The sequence below is a fragment of the Stenella coeruleoalba genome, assembly GCF_951394435.1.
Source record: "Stenella coeruleoalba genome assembly, chromosome: 1".
Classification (NCBI taxonomy): Eukaryota; Metazoa; Chordata; class Mammalia; order Artiodactyla; family Delphinidae; genus Stenella; species Stenella coeruleoalba.
The window spans coordinates 127,931,880-127,955,249 of record NC_137169.1 but is presented as its reverse complement, the minus strand read 5'-3'; the positions used below and the strand labels follow the sequence as shown (position 1 = coordinate 127,955,249).

At 38.0% G+C, this 23,370-nt stretch overlaps 1 protein-coding gene across 11 annotated transcripts in view; it reads left to right on the top strand.

The window, feature by feature from the left end:
- NEK7 (NIMA related kinase 7) overlaps window positions 1–23,370 on the top strand; it is a 335,754-nt gene that overhangs the window by 282,595 nt on the left and 29,789 nt on the right. For all 11 annotated transcript variants that reach the window (XM_079911987.1, XM_079911988.1, XM_079911989.1 and 8 more), the window contains 4 exons: window positions 2,178–2,286; window positions 3,150–3,257; window positions 16,792–16,886; window positions 20,983–21,096. In XM_079911987.1, coding sequence (XP_079768113.1) covers window positions 2,178–2,286; window positions 3,150–3,257; window positions 16,792–16,886; window positions 20,983–21,096 — 426 coding nt within the window. The remainder of the gene's footprint in view (window positions 1–2,177; window positions 2,287–3,149; window positions 3,258–16,791; window positions 16,887–20,982; window positions 21,097–23,370) is intronic.

Genomic DNA, 23,370 nt, shown 5'->3' with positions numbered 1-23,370 from the left:
CAACAGTGCCACCATCAGAACAGACAGCCTTTTCTCATCATAAGTATTGGTTTCCTCAAAAAAAAAAAAAAAAAAAAAAAATCTACACTGAAGGATGGTTGAAAAACTGCATGTGTTTAAACAGACACATAAAAAATATTGGGAGATAACCAATGACGTAATGAAACTGCTTTTGATTTATTTTACGATCCAGTCAAATTCCTAAAATTATTCTTCAGAAACATGTTAGTAATTTAGATAGTTACATTTGGCCAAGTCATTCCGTCTCGGTAGCATTATATTGATGCCAGTTTATTGTTATCACCTTTAATTTGTTATTGAAAGAAACGATCCTAAACAAGAATATGAAAACATGAAAATAGTCAGACTGTCTTGGTCTGGTTACATCTTCCATTTTGAGGGCAATTTTTTCATTCTGCCCTTTCCTTTATATATGACTTATTTTTTAATAATGGAACTTTAAAGGTAAATTGTCAAGTTAATTATAATTACGGTGGTTTCAGAATCTATATTAAAGCATAAATTCTTCTTTCATGGTCTGATACTTACATGATACGGTATATTTATTTTTGAATGAAAAGAAACCTGGTCCCCATCTTCCTGTTGACATCAAACAGTCTTCTGATATGCTAATCCAGAGTGAGGGAAAGCACATAGACTGGCTTTATTTGGAGTCATTCCAAATCTGAAAGAATATTATGTGTATAGAACTGATTTTGCAGCATTGCCCCCATAGAATGAAAACCGATGCTGACACAGTCTGCAATTAATAAGACTTAACGTTGAAACATGATATGGGAGGTTTTCACCATTTTAGTATTAACCCTGATTTGCTTTTTAATATCCTGGTCATCTAATTGTTATCTGTTTTTTTTGCTACCGATGTAATAGCTATTGAAATTGCTAATAAGTTCATTCCTATAGTATGTGTTCCAATAAAGATTAACCTAAAGTGATTCGCTTTTCCTTCAAGATTTATCCTTTGGTGTATTGAGTGCATATGAGACAGTAAATATAATCCTTTGCTAAGTATGAAGTAGGGATACAGGCAGATTTGTTTCCCTGTATTGTTTTTCCTTTCAGCCTGCCCTCAACTGGTCACAGGGGTAGGAACTGACACAGCTCATTATTTCGGAATCATCTGAAGTACCATTCTCCATATTCAATAAGAAAAGAAATCAAATTAGTTGAACTTTCAAAAATGTCAAGTCACCAGATAAAGTGCATTAAAGCACGTATTTAAATGTTGATGTCTATTAATAAATGTATATCTTAAAAAGTTAAAATTGTCTGAAAATTTGTCTAAATGAAATACTTCTTCATGTTCGTCATTTATAGATTTTGCTAAGTAGAAAACGAATTACACTTTTGTTTTTGAAAAATAATTTTTATGTAAAGAATCTTTATAAATCTTATGAAGCTACGAACTGTGTTCTTGAATCAGCATATTATTAGTATATTCTTCTAGCAAAGGTAATGTAGAAAAACGGGCATGAATATGTACCTTTGGTTTTGCAGTTATTTAGTTATTGCCCTCTTACGCGTGATGGCCCACTCCTTCCAAGCTAGCATATTTACACTCAGCTTTTTTTGCCCTGGTCTTCCTGTAATGTTTTGCTCCCATATTTAGTTTCATTCGTTCAAATCAAAGTGCAAGTTTGACTTGGAGTATGCAGTGGAAATATTCATGAAAACTTTCCACATAAATCCCTTTTATTTATTTAAGTTTTAATAAATTAAGTGATATTTCAAATCACCAAGGATGGTTCAATATTTAAAGGAATTCTACTTCACTACCTTCTGTCAAGAGAAGGACTATCTTGTAATGAACATAATCACCTCCATGTCTCTAGACTCTTTTATTCCGGCTATTCTTAAAATAAAATCTGACATCCTCCTTTTAGGATAAGAAATTACTTTATGTGGATGTTAATTTTTTGAAATAGATGGACACCACAAAGACGTAGCATGATATGGCTTGTGCTGACCTTAGATACAATAGGGAGACATTTAAGCCATTGTGTCCGGTAAAAAATCTTGGTATCCTTTCACTATGGAAGATCATGTTTTTTAGCTGGTAATAGGTAGATAAAAGTAGGTGTTTTTCTGACTGAAGTCAGAATCTAGTCTGAAGATAATTTCTGTTTTTAAAATCTTATTTAAAATTTTTTAAACAGCATTTTAAGAAACAAAAGAGGCTAATTCCTGAAAGGACTGTTTGGAAGTACTTCGTGCAGCTGTGCAGTGCACTGGAGCACATGCATTCTCGACGAGTCATGCACCGGGGTGAGTTCAGTCATGAGTAACTTTTAGTGTTGGTGTCAACGATGCACAGTATCAGGCTTTCCCAGGTAATTTATTTCCAAGTTTTGATTTTACTAGAATGATAAGCCTTTAAGTGAAGACTACTTGGGTTTTTTTTAAAATAAGAATTAGTTATTTTTCTGTTTGACTTTTTTTTTTTTTTTACTGATTATGTTGGTAAAAGAAAAAAAATTAGATGCAGGAAAGCAGTTGAACATGCATAAGGAAGAGGTTTTTTTTGTTTTTTTTAATGAACTATACATTACAGCTATTTAGATTTTTAATGTTCAGCATTCACTGTTAATGTATTTATAGTTATCAATCAAATGGTTGGGTGGAATGTATGAAGGTTACATCACTAAGGCATTAATCCCTTGATTTGGGGGTTTGAATAATTTCAGTACAATTTACTTAAGCAATTAAAATTTCTGAGGTCATCTAAGTAAAGAACTACCTGTGTCAGAGTTATGATTTTATATTTTGTGTAAACATGTCAATAAATTGCTCTTTAGTGGGATATTCTATTTGAAATAGATACAAGAAGGGCACAAATTTATTTTGTGCTTTGAATGTCACAGAAGTTTATTTGAAAATGGAAAACAAAATACATTTTAAATGAAAATGAATAGTGATCATCCTGCATTGATGATTATCTGTCTGTCATGGGACTGAGACTCAGAAATATTAGGCTATATGAAAATTACTCGAAATAATTGGTTAAAAATTCAAACTGACTTTTCATTTTTGAGATATATTTTAAATTCAACAATGAGAAGTGTTTTTTAATCCCTTGAATATACCTAAACTGACATCATCTTTCACCTGATCCCTTCATTTATTCACAGATATAAAACCAGCTAATGTGTTCATTACAGCCACTGGGGTCGTCAAACTTGGAGATCTTGGGCTTGGTCGGTTTTTTAGCTCCAAAACCACAGCTGCACATTCTTTAGGTAAGAGACACAGTATAATTTCATTCGGTTATCTACCCCCCTTCCCCCCACCCCGCCCATATGGTTAAAAATGTAAGGGATGTACAGATTACGTGCTAGCTTTTATAGTCTAAATAAAACTATTTTAAAAATCATCAGGTCCTGAGCTGAAACCTGTCAGGTATAATATGTCCATTCATGTGACAGTTGGATACTTCTGTTAGTTTGACCCTCAGGCAGGCATTTAGTAAAAGAAAATGCCAATGAACAAATCTAGTTTTAACCATTGCCATGGATCCTTCCTTTTCTTTTACATTAATAATATTAATATGAAGAATAAACCATATCTTGAAAAAGGACCTCACCTGACCATTTAAAAATACTATAGTTGTTTGTAAATGTTTATTTATTAAAGTAACATACATGGTTGTGATTGCTGTAGAGGGGGGACCTAGAGATGATCTGTGGCTAAGGAGGAAGATATTCCCCTAAGTTATAAAGTAGAAGATGCTTGTAATTTATTCATTCTAGAGCTGATAATATACGAGTGTCCTTTGTACCTAAAATAGAACTGAATGTAGCTATTACAACATTATATTAATGGAAAGAAGGTTGTCCAGTTTAGAAACTAATTACTAGGAAGAAATAATTTTTCAATTGAATAACTTAAAGGGAGTGTTAGAGCTTCTCCTGAGACTCTTCAAATCATATTGTCCCCTTGTAATATGACTTTGTCAAAATGGTAACAACCAAAATAAAACAAAGATTAAGATAAAAATAAGTTGGCTTTAATTTAATGATGCCCCATCTTTGGTGAAAGATGAAATCATTGAAAACAATTGATTTTTTGGATAAAATTATTGTTTTTAAATGAGAAATAAAACAATTTTAAATGGCTTGATGAGGAATAAGTGAGTTACACTAAATAATGATGTTGTGAAACGAGCATCTGAATTAGTTGACTGGACATTTTTAAATGGCTTTGACATAAAGGTCCTGTGTGGCCTTGAACCTGTCATTTAGTTCTTCTGTATATAGGATAGTGTGTGGCACATAAGTAGGCACCTGATCAGTCTTTGCTGAATGACAAGATATTGGGTCCTAGATTAAGAAGTGGTGGGAAGATAATACTTTACCCTTTACACAGAGTTTCAGTTTTGTCCAGTACTTTAAGAAAATAAAATTTCAACTGATGCCGAGTAACAATGTTTTAGTTTTCTCTTTCACTTTACATTTATTCTTGCAGAACATTACAATTTTTTCAGGATAGGAAAATTTGATATGAAGTTCCATAAGAAATGCATAAATTTGCAGAGCACTTTAATAAAGTTTTATTTGGAAGTTCCAACTCTGACAATGCAAATAGTGGAGGATTTCCGTGAAGAAAACTTTAGATTGTTCCAAGCCAGTGCCACTGATCGTTAGGGAAGATAACGTGTTCACTGTTACTCATCTGAACGGAATATCCTAACAGCACTCTGTTGTTAATCTACTTAGAAATGCTAGGTTACAGTTACACATGCACACACATACAGGCACACAGGCACAACTGCACGTATCCATGCTCCTGCACACATATATGTATTGTGTAATTGCTGCTTTGCAGGCTGTCGCTCTGAGCATGCCGTAGTTGCCTGACCCTAAGTATCCAGCATACTGTGTGAAAACCAAATCTGAACAGTTTAGGAAATGGGCCTCTTTAGCTTGCCTGTCTCTGCCTCTTACAAAAGTCCTCAGTGGGGTTTACAAACGTGTATGCATGTCTTAGATTTAGGTGATGTGTTATTATATGATATAGAGGGTAAAAATTTAATAGGTTTAATAATTCATTAAGAATTTCTAACGTCAGTTTTTATCTAAATCAATTCACTTAGGGTCATGTAGTTTGTGTGTGTGTGTGTGTGTGTGTGTGTGTGTGTGTGTGTGTGTGTGTGTGTGTGTGTATGGACACACACACATATAAATGGGGATGCCCATAATTATAAAACATTCTGAGATACACCTGAAGTACAGACAGTGAGGAAGTAGCAATGAGACTGGTTTGTTGGATGAATGAATCAATAGAAAAATAATTTGTTTCACAAGTATTTTTGTTTTCCATGTTATTTGGAGAAAAAAATTCTTAAAATAAGAAAACATGCTTTATTCCTGCCTATCTTCTCTGTGAAGTAAAGATTTTGATGGTTTGAAACTGAAGTTCACTAAGCAAAGTACGTTGAACATCAAGAATTAAAGTTTGAACTCTAGCCTACCAAGGTATTTGGACCCAATAAAAATCCTATGTAGGAGGATCAGGAAAACTCTTTGCTAACAAAGAATATGTATAAAATAACAAGGACAGAAATTGTGACATAGATTTATGTTTGTTGACAAGTTGACCCTAATTTTTGCTTTTAAAGAATTATTGCCCTCCTGTGTTACTGACATATATTTTTATTTTTAAGAGCAAATTTAAAAGATTGCTTTTAACATAAACAATAAGGATATATAGTGCAGCATAGGGAAATTTAGCCATTATTTTGTAATAACTTTAAATGGAGTATAATCTGTAAAAATATTGAAACACTGTATTGTACACTGGAAATTTATAATATATAAATTATAATATAATAAAAAATAAAAGATTGCTTTTATTTTTCCAAAAAGTACTTGAAAATGTGGCCACCTATACAAATTTATTTTGCTCACAGAAAATATGATAAACTGTATGTTTTACAGTTGTTGTTTTTTTTCTGATTTTGCTGAGGATTAAATCTGTAGGGCATGATTTATTTATTCACAGTGCAGGTTTAAATATTAGTGAAACTACAAATGAATGAGACCTGTATATCGTTCATAAAGGAAAATCCGAATAAGATTACTTTGAATGAAGTCTGTTCTGATGCCAAATTTTGTTTAATTTTGTAAAGGAGATTTTTTTCAGGAATTTAATTCAAAAAGGCAAAAATACCTAGGATTTTAGAAATATCTTATTGTAGTAACAGATTTATACTTTGTTTATTTCAAAATACATTTTTTTCAAAAATCAAAGATTTTTCACTTATTTTTATTCAATCATTAGTAAGGAACACACTTCCAAATTTTTTTGTATTTAACAATCCTTAAGAGATTGTCAAGTCCTTGAATTTTTCAGTTGTCTCTTCAGTTTCTCTTTTTTTTTTTTTTTTTTTTTTTTGTGGTATGCAGGCCTCTCACTGTTGTGGCCTCTCCCGTTGCGGAGCACAGGCTCTGAACGCGCAGGCTCAGCGGCCATGGCTCACGGGCCCAGCTGCTCCGCGGCGTGTGGGATCTTCCCGGACCGGGGCACGAACCCGTGTCCCCTGCATCGGCAGGCGGACTCTCAACCACTGCGCCACCAGGGAAGCCCTCTATCTCTTATTTGTATCATTTAATTACATGGTAACATATCGACATGCAATAAAATCTCTGGTTCTCTCACATTTTCTGTAGGAAATGGAAGTTGTGTAGGTGGCCACGTTTCCAGTCAGTTTTCACAACCAGTTTTTTAACTAAGGAGTATGTCAACATAGAATAATAATAATTCCTTAAATTCAGGGTTAAAATTACAGATACTAAATCTGATGTTGCTGGATGTTCAGACCATGTTCAGTTCTTCAAAATTGAAAAAAAAAAAAATCTCAGAGGCCTTTAGTTTTTCTTCTGCTCCCACCACACACAGTGTCTCCCAGTCTATCCACTTTCTGTCCTGTCCTCCTTAATCCACAACAACTTCATGTTTGGACTAGGAAAGTATCCTCCCTTGTTTGTAATATTCCTTCCCCAAAGACATTATCTGATCATGTTACTTCCTCCAAATATTTGACTGTTCCCTGTGGCCTAAAGAATATCGTGAGAAGTCCTTGGCTTCGCGTTTGGGGTCCTCTAGGTCGGTGTCCGCTGGCCCACTTCCGTCTTTGGCTACCCACCTACCTCATGATGTCCGCCGTGCTTTTCCTCTTGCCTTGTTCTGAACGTGAGACAGAACAGAGGACACCTGGATTTACCTGCCCATTCTTCTGTAGGACCCTGAACAAGCCCTTCATTCACTTTTCCCAGGTTCAGTTTCCTGGTTTCTAAAAATGGAAATGTGGGTAATAACCATCCTATGTCAAGCAACCCCTAACCTAATGATAAAATGAACGCAAACATGTTTTCTGAATACTGCAAGTTGCTGTATGAACGTGAAGTTGCTTATGTTAACATGACAGTGGTGTGGGGAGAAGAGGAGAGGGAAGTCATGTGAAATTTATTTATTCTGTTGAAATACCTGAACTGATTCATTCAAAGACACAGGTGCTAAATCAACTAAAGTTGATTTCCCAACTCATTAATGGGTGATAACCTGCAACTGGGAAAACATTAGTCTGTGTTTACAGTACTTTCATGCTGTTCCATTTACTTAAAGACAGATTCCCATTTTTCTGCCTTCTCCTTGTAGACCTTCTTCTGTCCTGCTCTCTGGCCAGTTCGGTTGGTCAGACGTAGCGCAGTCATTTACAGAGTTGCCTGTGCTCCTGGAGGTGGGGAGTAATGTGCCTGATTGTTCTGTACAGTTTGCAGCCGTTCAGCTCCCTGAGGTCCTCGCAGGAGGATGTGAGCCATGGATGCAAACTGTTCCCCTTCTAGAGCCCAGGAGACTGAGGCATAGGAGGCGAACGGGCTTTGCCAGTGAGGCAAAGCTTCCCCAGTCTGCGGTCCCTCTCCCACCCGGCACTGTATGTTTTTGCTGTATCCGGACCTTGTGGCGTTTTCCCTGACTCTGCCACTGTTTTCTGACTTGTTACTTCCCTCCGTCAGGGTTACCTTATCCCGCTGTGCACATAGCTGAGGGGCCTGCAGGTGAAAGTGCAATTTGCCCCCATCCTGCACTTGACTGTTCTGCATGCCCAAGACCCAGAAGTAAATGGGACGGAAGTCTTTCTTACAACCATTCTGTCTACCAGCAACTGGGGCTGATATTTCTAAGGAAGCGGCTCTTCTAGACTGAAAACTAAAACTTCACCAAAACCTGTGAAGTAGGAACATGGCAGTCAAGGTGTAATTTTTCTCATGTCACCTTGGATTATTTAAAAATAATCCAAATACATGATTGTTAGTCAAACCATATCAAACTGCCCTAATTTCCTGTGATAATGACCCAGAGGAATCGTCCACGGCTACTAAATATCAACAGCAAACGTAGCAGTGAATATGCGCACAGCATTTATTATTTGCAGGCACTTTTAAAGCACATTTTCTCCTCTGTGCCTTCATGTTGTGTGGGGCTAGGGTGGGGATTACCGAGCTCTCTGTGTTTAATACTGAACCTGACCCCCCCACACACCGTCCCTACGGTTCCTGATCCTTTATCCTATTTTCATTTTTCCGTTTTTCCTGTAGGACTTTGTATCTTCGAATATGCTGTGTTACTCACTTATTACGCTTAGTGCTTTCTGTCTTTCTGCCTCAGCCATGTGGAAGCTTCATGAGGACCGGGTTCTTCATGTTTTTGGTTCTCTGATGTATCTCAGATGTGTAGGAGAGGGCATTGCACATAGTAGATGCTCAGTGCATACTGATCAAATGAATTAGAGACAGGCTACACATCAAAGGATGGATTTAACTAAATATATCAGTAAGTATAGGTTAGATTATGCCGCAGGAAGAAACAATAACAGCATTTAGTTGCTTGGCACTGAAGCGTATTATTTCTCTGGTCACCCGGAGTCAGCTGTGGGCCCCCGTGTGGGTCCCGGTGGCCGCCCTCCCTCCAGGTGGTCACTTGGCATTTCAGGGGGCTTCAGCCTTGTGTGATCTTCATGAGACGAAGAGATCCTGGAGAATCACTTACTGGCTCTTAGTTAAGTCTTTCTACTTGAGTGTAACACATTAATTCCCACTCGTATTTTATTGGCTACAACAAGTCTCGTGGCCACATCCATCTTAAAGGAGTGGATGAATAATTCTCGCAGGTGTTCAGGAAGAGGAGAACCGAAAACAGTGAAGGTGAGCGCTGTCCCCCTTCATTGTCCATGAGATGAAGGAAACATACCTCATTCATTTGTTTATGTGGTTTGCACTCCTTCTCTCCTTGTTTATTTTTGTGACATACTTGTAGCTATTGCACCTGAAGGGTAATTAGCTCTCTTGATGGGATTGTGTGCCCGGGGCGGGACGGGGGGGGGGGGGGGGTAGGAAGAGGGAGCCATGGATAGCCTTAGGGAGTGTCCATCATTCTGAATTAGGAGATTCTGAGCAGAGAGATTATTTTTAAATCCAGAATGATTCATGAGGTGTGCTAGAGTATTGGTCCTTGGTGAGTTTTCTCTTGATCAATAAATCTGTAATTTTCCCTCCTGGATGTACTTGTGATAGGGACCTTATTTTGGCCAATTTAAAACATTTATAATAATAATTATTACTCACCCAACTTCAAACACCAGCTGTGGACTGAGTGCCATGTAGCACATGAACTGCTTTCTCTTCTGCATCTCTAATTCAAATCTTTAAAGTGGTTGTGATTACCTGGTTTAGGGTCCTTATCAGTTAGTGAACAACCAGAGCTCTTTTAAATGATAAAAGATCACCATTTTATTATTTTATTCTTCTTATGGTAAATGTATTGGCTTCTACCCCCCCTCCAAAAAAATACCCTCAAAGAATGTACCTCATCCCATCCCCAGACTGTCCAGTGAACTCGTAGAGGTCGAGGATGCTTTAGACCACAAGCATTTCCTGTGGGGTTCTTGGCCTGTGGCTGGCTCGGCACGTGGAATTGGCCCACGTGACGCGTGAATGAATCGTCAGTGCATTTGTGTTTCTTTCCTATTGGTGCCCTAACAAATTCCCACAAATGCAGTGGCTTAAACCAACAGATTTATTATTTTTGCAGTTCTGTAGGTCAGAATTCCAACATGGCTCTCACCCGGCTAACATCAGGGTGCCTGCAGAATGGCATTTTTTTCTGGAGCTTCGAGGGGTGACTTATCCGGGTTGTTGGCAGAATCCAGGTCTTCGGTGTTGCCAGACCCAGGCCCCTTTTTCCTTCCTGTGTCCTCCCGAGGCTGCCTCACCTTCTGAAGCTGCCCTCATTGGCTTCTCCTCCTTCCTCCATCTTCAAGTCCCGCAGTGGCAGGTGGAGACCCTCTCACACTTGGAATCTCCCCTGCCCCTGCCCTTGCAAATGTCACGGACAGGCCAGGGTAGTCTCCCTAGCTTCAGATCCCTTTGCCGTGTGATGTGACGTTCGCGGCGTAACACCAGGTGCCAAAGTGCTGCCCGCCTCCCCGGAGTAGTCGGCCTGACGGCTGGAGAGTCTTTGGTGTCCTCCTCTAAAGCCCGGTAAGGTGACGTGGTTTAAAAGTCAGAGGTTTTAATGGAAGTTCACAGTACTGAAATTAAGCACTTTCTTTTTTAGACAGATGTCTTAACGTTAAAATTTCCCATTTTTAATTATAGACTTTCATCAGTGATATGTGTTTACTTTTCAAGGGAGAAAATACCACACTTGCATTCATGTAAGTTTTGCAGGCAAGTCCTTTTCTATCATTACTATTAGTTTATTAACAGTTCTTTTTTTTTTTTTAATTATTTACAAAAGCTTGTTTAATCCTCAAGGGTCGTCTCTCCTTTGTGCCAGTCTTGCTTTTGAGTGCCTTGCCTCCTCATGGACAGAAATAGAAAGCAATTTTAACAAAACTTAATTAGAAAAATTAAACTGCCATAAGATATAACCACATTATGTACTCCAAAGGTATATGTAAGTAATTAAGGGTAGTTATCTGCTATTCAAGCAAATCTACTTGCATCAAAGTTGCATTTATTATTTACAATGAAGTGTTTCCTGTCTGACGGCTTGCTCTAGTGAAAAGGAGAAAAAAAAAAAAACAGCTTAATCATGTTCTAATATGGCATTTTACTTGCTTTCTTAATGTCTCCCGGAAGAGCAAAGATAGTTTCCTTTTTGCATGTACGTGTGTGATTTAGTTATTATATATGCTTGTTGTACCTCCTGAGGATGGAATAGATTTTTACAAAGAGCTGGCTAGGGGGCTCTGATACTGGTCCTTGTGCTGGACAAATACTTGAAACCTCTTGGGGGGAAATTGTGTTGTGGTTGTCGTTGTTGTTTGCGTTACAGGGTTGCTTGAACTCCTCTTTCCCTTTCAAAATGAGACAATGGTTCTCTGATTTTGTAATGTTGCCAGCTGAGTAAACGCATGGCCGTCCTTCCACCAGCATCAGAATTTTCACACTGGGGTCTCTTGAGTGTACAATTCATGCTCCCCACACTATTTCTAAGTGTGACATATCCTCTGATTACAACTCGGAAAATTAGTGTTCTTGAACCAGGCTTTAAAGCAGTTTCATTTTTGGTGCCAAGTGCCACCTGTGGTCACATGCTTGTCCTTCCCACACCTTCCCTAGCACCTCTCTGTGGGTCTTTCCTTGGCGTGTACCCCATCATAGTTCAGCGTGGTTTGGAGGCTTAAAGGCAGCATATGCCTGGTCAGTACTAAAGACTACTTTCACTGATTTATTTTTAACTTGCAGTCCTTTCTTGACTTAAATAATCAGGCTGGGAAGAAGCTGTTATCTAATTGTAAACTGTGCATGTTTAACCTCTCAGCTACCATAAAAAGTATCTATTTGAAGCAGAGTAGCTGCAGAGAAGCACTGAACCCTGACCCTCACTCCTGGCCTTTGGTGTGTACATGCTGAGACTTGTAGAAGAGTTCTCTGCTGCTTAATTTGGAAAGATACAGACTTTTTTTTCCCAGTCTTATTTCACAGTCGTCAATTTTAATGAAATAACTGTTTAAATGCAAGGGACAGAATGACCTGGCTTGAATTCTACATCCACACCTTACTAGCTTCGTGATCTTTGGCAAATTACCTGACTTCCTTTTGCGTCCTCTCTACAACAAGAATAATAGTAGCAACATCTCATTAAACTACCTCTTGGGGACTCCTCTGATGGCGCAGTGGTTAAGAATACACCTGCCAATGCAGGGGACACGGGTTCGAGCCCTGGTCCGGGAAGATCCCACATGCCGCGGAGCAGCTAAGCCCGTGCGCCGCAACTACCAAGCCTGCGCTCTAGAGCCCACGAGCCACAACTACTGAGCCCTCGTGCCACAACTACTGAAGCCCGCGTGCGTAGAGCCTGTGCTCCGCAACAAGAGAAGCCACCGCAATGAGAAGCCCGTGCACCGCAGCGAAGAGTAGCCCCCGCACACCGCAACTAGAGAAAGCCCGTGCGCAGCAACGGAGACCCAATGCGGCCAAAAATAAAATAAATAAAATAATTCATAAACCACCTCATGATAGCCCCCATTTCACTAGCCAGTGAGCCCCATGAAGACAAGGATTCAGCCTGTTTACTTCTGTCTCCCCAGCACCTAGAACAGTGTGGGCCCTGATAAACTGTTAAAAAGCTCAGCAAGGTAACACATGTGATCCATTTAACACAGTGCCTGGAGCAGAGAAACAGTAACTAGAAAATTTTCTGGGTTTTTAAATGTTATCAGTTACACTTGAAAGATGAAAAATTTATTTAACAAACGTCTTTTGTAGAAGAAATATTGATCTACCACTCAGCCATTCTATACTGACCTCAGATAATACTCCTTACAATTAAGTAAATTTGGCCTCCATGGCGTCTGCCAACATAATTTCTGGGCTGGCTTAAGAGTATGAAGGAAAAAACGAAAATTAATTCCTATTCCCTGAAGTTGTGTGTGTTTGTGTGTGTGTGTGTGTGTGTGTGTGTGTGTGTTTAAATCAAATTGAGGTTTAAGATGAATTGTGTCCTTTCAGTTCTCCCAACAAGGAATGTTCAAAGCTTTCTTTTCTGCAGTTTGTTCTGAGAGAAAGAAGCAACATTTCTAAACTGAATTTGCTTGTTTCTACCCTCTGACGTAAAACATTTCAGTCAACTGTCCTAGGTAATAGTTTAAAACAGGAATATATTACTTTTTTCCACTTCACTTTCTGTATGGGTGTTTGCAGGGTTTTTATGAGTGCTGGAGAATTTGAGAGCAAAGGGATCTCAGAAACGATCTCATCTTCTTCATCACTGCACCTTACAGATGAGGAAAGTAATAAAAAGAGAAGTTAAGTGGTCCTAGTTAGTTGGTGGCAAAGGTAACATGTGAAACAGATTTCCTGACCTTTGACTGATTTTTCCTTTCCTCCCTTACTTAAAACAAAACAAAAAAATAGCAACCCAAATCTAACCACATAAAAAGATGCTTCAGTGGTTCTATTATTTTTTCTCATTCAAGTCTTTGCAGAAATTGCTAAATGTTTATAAACTATTGAAAAAATTCTGTATGTAACTTACTCTGATGAATTGAAAGTTATTAGTTTATTCTATAATAGCATGTTAACAGAAGTTTTTGACTTTCTTAAACATATTGTAGAACTTGCGAAAATCAGTCTTCATTTTGTTAAGGATACATTTTAGGATGTATTTATTGTTAATAGAGTACTTCCCATGTAAAACTTTTCTCATATAGCTAGAATAAGTCAATTAACATAATGGATTTTTTAAAAATATTTGAATGACTGTCTTACTATAAAGAAGGGTCAGATAGCATTTTCAGTTGTTAACAATTTTCCTCTAGTATCAGACTTTCTGTGTTTATAATGTTATCATCCGTTTCTTACTCACTTTTACTCCTGTCGGGAGGTTAAAATGACATAAGTATCTGCTGCAGTGAAATATATTCCCGTTTTACCTCCAGCCACGCATTCTGGAAAGACTAGTGGAATCATGCGTCCTGCCGTCTGAGGCTCCTCAACGCACTGTACTTTGCGTGGTCGTTTTAGTGTCTAATCATGTCACTCTGCACCGCCCCCTTGTCTTGTACAGTCGTTAAGAAGTCACCACATTCTTGAGGCAACAGCACTAATACACACAGCTGTCATGAATTTTAGAAAAAAAGGTTTTTAGGAAATAATCATGTATTCATTAAGTTTGAAATGTGGAGAACGTCTCACTGCATTTAAACGCATTTCGCATTTTCCTGGGCACTTAAACTTTGCGGCTCTGTGCCCAGTAGAGACGGGCGAGGATGGGCAGGGGCCCAGCCTGTGCTCAGTGTCGGCGTCCAGGACGGAGGCGCCCTGCGGGGGCAGGTCGGGGAGGCATGGGGGGGGGCAAGACCTGCCTCTCGCACCCAGGCTCAGCGCTTAGTGATGAGTCTGTCCCATCAGTAATCATAGTGCAGGAGGCAGACTTTCTCCTTTCCCACTTAATGACGCTTTTGGACATGATGTGTCGGTCAGAGAGGTGAGTAGCATACTCAGATTTCCATTTTATTATATACGCAAGATACACATAATTGAAATACCCAAACATGCGTATTTAGTATAAAGACGCTGGTTGCTGGTAATATGAAGGAGAACCCTCGTCTGGGTTTAAAGCCGCAGCGTTAACTCTGTGTGTAACTGTTGGTAATGACCTCCAGCAGCGCCCTAAGAGGCTCTTCTGTACCTTGCAGTTTTTCAGGATTTAGGTTTAGTTTAGTGGGATTCCTAATCATCCTGCTTCTCTGCCTCCTTGGCTCTCAGGCCAGCCGTGTGTTGGGTCTGTGTGGCAGTTAAGGTGTGATGCTGGGGCTAATCTCTGTAAAATGCAAGCATTTGTTCTTCTTTTTCCCTCTCATCAATCTTTCACACTCACATCAAACCCCTAATGTATCAGCAGGTTTCCCAGAGCTACTGGTTAAAATTACCTTTGCTTTTGGTAAACTCTGAACCTTCAAGCCTCACTGTTTTCAGTCGCCCCCTGTGGATTCCGTGAAGCCTCTCTCTGCACATCCCTCACTGCCAGTCACTGGCTTCACGTCCGGGAGCCTGTACAGAGCCATTTATTATTCCAGCTGTACCCCTCCCCCCTTGAATGGAGAGCGTTCAGTATGCCCACAGTTGGTGTCGCTTGTGAAAACTACAAGTGGAAGGGGCCACAGCGCCCAAAGCTGCAGAGCTTGTGTTTATCTGACTCAATAATAATGCAAATTCTTTAAACCTAGCCATTTCTAAAAGTTTCTTGGCTTTTCTCACCCTTAGAGAATTTGGCAAACTCACTTGTTTGTCTTCAGAGGAAATGCTGCAATTAAATCATTTTTTTCTTAAAGTTTGCGTCAAATATCATGTCCGAATACTTCATACTTTAAATTTCTTTTATCCTCCTGTTTGCATACTCCTTTTTTCACTTCTTCAGTTCTGTAAGTACCTCCCTTTCATCCATTCTGACTAGGACCATCCATTACTAGGAAAAATGGATTCCAGTATAGATAGAATTTCTTGTGAATCGCTGGTTCATGATGTTTTCAGCTTTTAGCCCAGCATAGTTTCCACACAGCCGTTAGGTTATAACTTCATTCTTTTGGAAGAAGAGGATGATGCCTTTGAGGATGATGCTTTGACTGTTGATGTGCCTCTTCTTGTTGCCTCTGACGAAACACCACTGTTCAGCATTCTGAGTTACACTCTCATTAGATTTACTAACTCCTAGGGAGTACTTAAAAATTAGTAGAAGAAGGGAATGTGCTTTTCTCTGTGAGCAGCAGCATAGTTTTGGTAGCTGTTGCCTCAAGCAAGTAAAATTTCTAAATATTGTTCTCAAACTTTGATTTTCTATTTGGGAAAAAGCCTTAGGCAGATGGTGAAATAATAGTCATCTAAGTTTGAGACTTAAGATATTCACTTCCAAAGTCACTTCAGTGTTTTTTACCCTTCAAAATATAATGTATATGTCTTACTTATTTTAAGATATTTAATACATTTTAAATTAAATGTATTATATTAGCATTCCTTATATTATGTTCACATTTTCTAAAATGGTCATAAAAAACCAAAAAATGTACTCACACATCGAAACAAGCAAACCCCCAAATTATCCGGAGTATCTTGTCTCTATAAAGTTCTCAGTAGCAATAGTCTCAGACATTTTTTCAGAGATGTCAGTGACTTTTCACATATGTTATTATATAACCCTTTGATGTACAAAAGTCTGTTTTATTCTTTATAAAGTGGGAGTAAGGTACTGAAGGTTAATGATTATATCATTTTAAGAGTCACAACAATGTTCTAAGGGATGTTTCTGTAAAAGTTAATAAGTATGATTTATTTATATGTACTCTACTCAATTATGTATTGCTGTTTATTTTAGAATTATTATATCATCATGTTTAATTATTTGGGATATACAAGCCATGTTTAAAAAAATCAAGAAATGAAATCAATGTGAGTCACTTAGTAGATTTTTGTGTTAGAATTCCTTTCTTTTTCTTTAGTTATGCTCCCTAGATTCTCCCTGAATTGATCAAAAGGAAATAAAGTGTAACCCACCACACCCTTTTTAAAGTGGGATAGTTGTAAACATGCTGTTCAAGGATCAGGGAGGGAAGAGGAAGTTTAAAAGTTTTGAGTATTCCCCAGCGCAATCTTCTGATCCTAATGAATTATTTTGATGACATTTTAAATCTGGAATTTTGGATGTAATTTCTTAGCACAGCGGCATCTTCATTCTTTTCCTTCTCTTGTTTTATTTGGTTTCTTTCTGCAGTGGGTACACCTTATTACATGTCTCCAGAGAGAATACATGAAAATGGGTACAACTTCAAATCTGACATCTGGTCCCTTGGCTGTCTACTGTATGAGGTAGGTAATGGTGATAAATTCCATATATTGAAGAGGTTTTACTTACTGGAATATATTTCCCCTATCCTAATAGTATATAGTTATTTTTTTCTGGGTGATGTTTAAGAATTAGCTTTTTAATTATGAGGAAGTTAATTCATTGACTTAGTAACTGTTCGTATAATGAAATTTAGTAACTGTACATTTCTACACATTTACTTCCTCTAATATAATTTTAAATTGTTTCCTTTTGATGGGAGTTTTATTTCTTAAATGTTTTTTATGTTAATATAATGTTGCTATATAATCTTACTTATAAAAATACACATTTGAAGATCTATTAAAAAAAAACTGTTGCCCATGCGTAACAGGATGGATATAATAGAATGGATGTAAAATATGAAAGCATAGTAAATAGCTTTGTCACATTTTTTTTCACTTTTATGTAGATTAATTCAGCTTTAAGGATAGTTTGTAGACAGATAATTCTTCTAGGTTATCACTTAGTTTCCATGAGTAATGGTTTATATTGGTAAAGCTCAGTGAAATACTCTCTCTCACCTGTTCTACTGGTGATAATTTATCAAAGGAAGATGGAATCATGTAGATAGATCCTCTAGCAAGTATTGCAGTGTGACAGTTTGAGTGAAGAGAAGAAAGCATGCTATGAGCACATTTTATATTCATGTTATATAGTAATGGTATCAGAGAACACTCATGCTAGGGACTTCTGTAATTTACTTCTTTAATTGAACGGTAATTTTCCTAGGAATGTAGGCTTTCAGTCAAAGCTGTTAACTAAAACTTAACCTACATCTCGGTAACTCTTTTAATAAAATAAAATGAAGGAAAATAATACATTGAATCATTTTCATATTTTAAGGTATACAAAGGAAATCTGAACTGGATAGGTAGAAACCAGTGTATTTCTTACTCTTTATTTTATGTCTCGTCTTCCTGACTTAAATGGAATATATGATGAGATCATCTATTTTAATTGTTCCACCTTTACTTGGAAGTAGAGCAGCAGCAGGTTTTTTAAAATGTGTATCATAATCTTTAATTATTATTTTACAGATTGCAGGTTCAAATTTCCTTAATTTAAGGAACCTGAGATTGTTTATTTTGTTCTTCCTACTAAATAAACTAATGACCACTTAAAAAGAAAGAGATTTTAAAAATGTTCTTAAAGAACATCCTTAGGATAATTTTTATTAAGAAAAGTTATGAATTAGTGAAAAAACAAAATACATGTTTGTACGTATTCACATGAGATTAAAAGAGATTTATGCTTACTATATTATATTATGTTAATAGGTTGGAACACTGTTGCACTGATTTGATTATATTAAGTTATTGTAAAGTTTAAAAGGCACTTTGTACATTTTAAAATATTTTATACCTGTTTAGGTGACCTTAGATTCCTTCAGGCCGTAGTCTAATAATATTATCAAAGCAACAATTTCCCTTTATACACCTAAAAGTAAACAGCAAATTGGTTTCCACTAAAGAAATTAAATTTAGCAATGAAAAAGAAAAAGTTCAGTTGAGGTAATAAGCATTTTTTGGGAAGTTTGCTAATTATTGTAGGAGCAGCAGACTCCCATGTCAAAACTCAAATAATTCTTCACATTCTGGATTTGCCTTTGAGAGGCAGTGTCCCATTTTTATGTATACTTGAACACCAAAATAAAAATTATTTCTTTGGACACTCCTCCATTCATGTGTGTTATGTGTTGTGGATGGTTCTGAGTTACAGTATTTAACATGGTAACATTAGTTTTCAGCTCAGCACATTTCCTCAGTTGCTCTGTGTAGGTGATTGGGAAGAACTAGAATTTTTCTAAGGATTTAATTTACCTTGATGCTGTATATCTTTCTGGTTCTGTATTAATAGAATGTCAATAAAAATGCCCAGTAGTTTAGCTTTAAAAAATTGGCCATAGCGTCACATCGATATTTTATATTGTATCCCACTAAGAATTTACCATTCACAACGAAGGAGTAGGAAGCCTTTTTCGAAAACGTATTTTAAACTCAGAAAATTAGACTTTCAGATATTCCTGAAACCTCAAAAAAAAAAACTAGCAGTACAGTTTTAATTGATATGCAACAAAGTAGACTTTACTAATTAAAATCAAGATGCTGTGCTTTTGCTACACGGACCTTTACATGGAAAAGTAGGTTTTACACATTTCCTTTATTGTTCAGTGCAGCAATTGCATCCTTCCAGGGTTGTAGGTTGGTGGCTTACAGTTCAAAAAAAAAAGAGAGCTGCCACCAGCCCCAAAGACAGACAGTGGGCTTTCGTCCCTCCAACACCCCCAGAATACTAATCAGGGAAGTCGGACCCTGGAGGTCAGGGAGCAAGTCAATCATTCTAGCGATCGTCTCAGTGTGGAGGATCAAATTAGCCTGAAAAATTCAGCTGCTGGGAGGAGAGGGCGAGCAGCTGTCAGGGGCAGCATCGAGATGCACTAATGAACCAGATGAATAGTGCAAAAGCTTGAAAATAAAAACAGGACAGTTGACATTTTTCATCTGTCAAAGCAGGAGATGCATGAAAATATACTATTCCTGTTTAACTCCTTAGGGGACATTCAGATTTTTTTTTTTAACACTGCAGTATTGAGACAAAAGTACTGTAATGAACTCCTGGCACATGATAATGAATATACGGACGTTTACTTAGGGTTTTTGCAAACACGGAGAGACAGTAGTTTATACACACAGTCTATTTTTCAAGGGGGGCATTTTAAAGATTGTGTTTTATCATAAAGTGTCCTCGCATTTCAACAAAACATGTTATTATTATTGTAGCCCCTCTTCTAGAAATTTCCTCTCAAATGGAGTGGAAATTTGTATGTTTAGGGACATGCACCTTGTTTGGGGGTTTCTTCTCTTCGTGGGGAACACCTGTTCCTAAGGCGGTTTTGCAGGAGATCTAGGAAAGGGCTGCCGGGCGGCTCTGAGCTCTGCTTCCCCCCGCCAGCCCCGCGGTCCAGGCCGGGAAGGAGTTAAGCTCTGCCTGCAGCGGCCCAGACAGATGAGAGCCATTCGCAGCTCATGTGTCCCCGCCGACGCCCACCCCACCGAGGAGCACTGCTCGGCCCAGCGTGTTGCACGCACGCCCAGCCTGTCTGGGGAATGTACACATTGTCCTTCCAAAATCAAACTTATTAGCACATGTAGAAAAGGGTGACTGACTTGGGGGCAGCGTCGTACTCCGTGTTGTAGTCTCACGCCCGCAGTTCAAAGATTCAGGAGGCGAACATTTTCAATTGAATTTTTAGTTTGTAACCCTGCTAACCGCAGTCCTTGCTCACACCTGAAATCAGGTCAAGTTAGAACCTGGTCTTAAAGTTAAATTCAATAATGTCTTTTTAAAAGGCATTCATTCTTAGAGTCGTTTTTTTTTCCTACATAAAAATCTCATTTGGATGCCTTGAAGTAGCGGCTAGACTCCTAGGGCTTTTGAGCACATTTCGTGTTTTCGAGACATCATCAAAAAAGAAAAGCAGTTCTAATTCATTGTGAACTAGTTGAGGATCAGTTATAACATTCAGACTGAGAAGACATTTTTTATCTCAAAATAACCTTTTCCTACAGAAACTGTCGTGTGAAATAAAATGCTATGTGTTCGTTCCCCAAGCATTGCTAGATTATAATTCAGTTTTAACTTCAGTTTCATTTTTGTTGTATTGTGACCATTACATGGTTGATATATACCAGTGATGTCTGTCTAGTCATGAGATATACTAGTCGTTCCTGTAGCATTGTATTTACAAAGAGTCTTAAGTTATTTTCTTATTCTTCTAATACTGTTTTATACTGCGTATGTGTGCATGTGTATATGTTTAAATAATTATATGCTAACCATTTCTCCCTTTTAGGAAAGTTTAAATGTTGAAAATAATAACCAAAAATTGAAGTAAGACTTTTTAGGACTTACTCAGTAATTCTCTGAAAAGGATATTCATGAAACACAAAATGCCTACAGAACTTTATTTAAAGTATTTGTAATTACCCCCCCACCCCCCGCAGTGTAATATACTTGATGAAATCTCCCTTAAAGTTACCATGTAACTATATCAGTTTCATTGGGAGCATTTTACAGATGGCTGCGTTACAGAGTCCTTTCTATGGCGACAAAATGAACTTGTACTCGCTGTGTAAGAAGATAGAGCAGTGTGACTACCCACCTCTTCCTTCAGATCACTATTCAGAGGAGGTAAGTCATTTTTCAGTCATGCGTTCATGTTGTTCATTTTGCTGATGTTTGCATTTTATTATAGAATCTTCTTTTATCCATTGATACAAATGACAAGTACAGGTGGCAGAAAGAGCACCTTCATTCCGTTTTCCTTCTCTCGGAGGCTTGGCTGTTAGAGAGGTGACCACAGTTAGTTCATCACGTGGAAAGGAACACAGCACAGCACGTGGTGTGACACCGGCCACTTCCTACGTGGGATGGGAACAGCGGCTGACTGCAGCCTCCTAAACACGGCAGAGGGCAGAATTAATGCCGAAGCCAGGCTCTGGGCGACCAGCATGTCCAGTGGCCCCTCTTAACAGGGTCCCTCCTCATGCCTATGGTCTCAGAGCAGCACACAGTTGTAACTTTCTCTTCTGGCACCACTTCCTTCCCTCCCTTCGGCCCATGTTTTCCCAGAGTGGAAGCAAACATCTCGCAGCTGCATGCGTCTCAGTCTTATTCTTTCAGCTTTACCCTCTTTCCTTTTGCTTTTACAAGATCTGTCCCATCACCACCTCACTGCTGCAGTCAGATTCCTGTAGGAAATGTTTGTGCTTATCACTGTAGATGTGGTAAAAAGTACATTGGGTAGAATTGAAAATCTTAGAGGACTTTACCTTGTTAAGATCTGAGCTGGATCCTTGCTTGCTTTGGGAGCCCACTGAAATGAGTTGTTTGGGCTCCACCCAACATCCAGTTTTTCATTGAACAAAACATCTCCCATTTTTGCCTAATGCATCATGATTTTATCTATATTTAAGGAGGAGATATGCAGAATAGCAGTGTCTCAGGTTAACTAAGTGTGTTCACATAACTGTTTTTGGAAAGCTCACTGGGGACCCACCCAGAGAAACCACTGTTTTAGGACATCTCACCTGCTCATGAGCAGCAGATGTTTTGCCCAAGGAAAATGGAAAGGGGCAAAGGAAAAATATGAAACAATTATAATGTTCACCTTTTAGGTGGTCTTAGCACTCTTTCTATGTGAAATGAATGCAGTCGGTTCCAATTTTATATAAGGAAGAGTGAGTCCATGTAACTTGAATAATAAATATCTCTAAAGAATTTTTACCATATGTAAGGCATTTGTGGTCCTAGGATGTTGAAAGTACCTTTTTTTTTTCTAATAGTTTTGATATTGATAATCAATGACGCTTGGTTTTTTTGTTTCACAGCATTGGTATTCAGGTAATTAGAACAAACTCTTACAAGGCAGTGGTGGTAATTTAGAAGTATTACCTTTATTTGATGTTAATGCTATTATGTTAGCCATTTTTAATTACTATTTTGGGTATAGAATATAAATACGGCACTTCACAAAGCCAACTGCAGAACTCTCGGCCTGGAAATACAGTAGGGTGTGAATAGTCATGCAAAATGATAGCGAGAATGTCAGGGGCCGTCCTTTGTTGTGTCATTCATGCTGTCTTCTTTTTTCCACGAAGCGCATGAATATTTCACATATCTGCATCCTCATCCCCTATTCTTCTTGACTAATTTTCAGACTGTCTGAATTTGCATTTCACATGGTAGCTGATTAGGAGATGCCGAGTGCAGCAGTGAAGCCTCAGCAGGCGGTTGCCATGGTGACCTTCAGCAGGATTTTAATGATGATACCACTAGTGGTTCGTTGAAGTCGGCCTGCCTGCAGGGCTACTTCACTGCAGCTAAGTGTGAAGTTGGATTTGCAGATTCTCAGCCAAGGGGCAAATATCAAAGTCTGGCCCAGATAGAAGAAGGTCTTATGGTTGGGAAAGGAAAACAGATTACACTTTTTTACTTCACTCTATATAGTTACCAGTTTTGAAGAGAGATATAAAGCAAAACATGTTAGATGATGTACTTTCCAAAAAAGATAGTACAGTCTCTCCGATTGGCAAAATTTGCTGTTGCACGATGATAAAACTGAAAGCTGTAATGCGTAGGTAAACAGGGAAACTAATTCTTACTGAAGAAATGAGATACAAAAAATACAGACTAATGATCTTACTTTAATCTGTTCAGTTATGTAGAAAAGTTCTCAGAATAAGAGCTTTGAAATGCAGATGTGCTTAATAAATATTTTCTCTCCTTAAGTAGGAACTCAGTTTGTTTGGAAAATAATTATACAGAATTTATGGTAGCAAAAAACCTGAACAGACTTCATGCTGCCACACTTTAACGGTATCTTAATATTCCTTTATATAGTAGGCTTTACAGATCTTTTAAAAGTCTAAATTGCCATGTAGCTTTTTAGTAGGGCAAAATTTA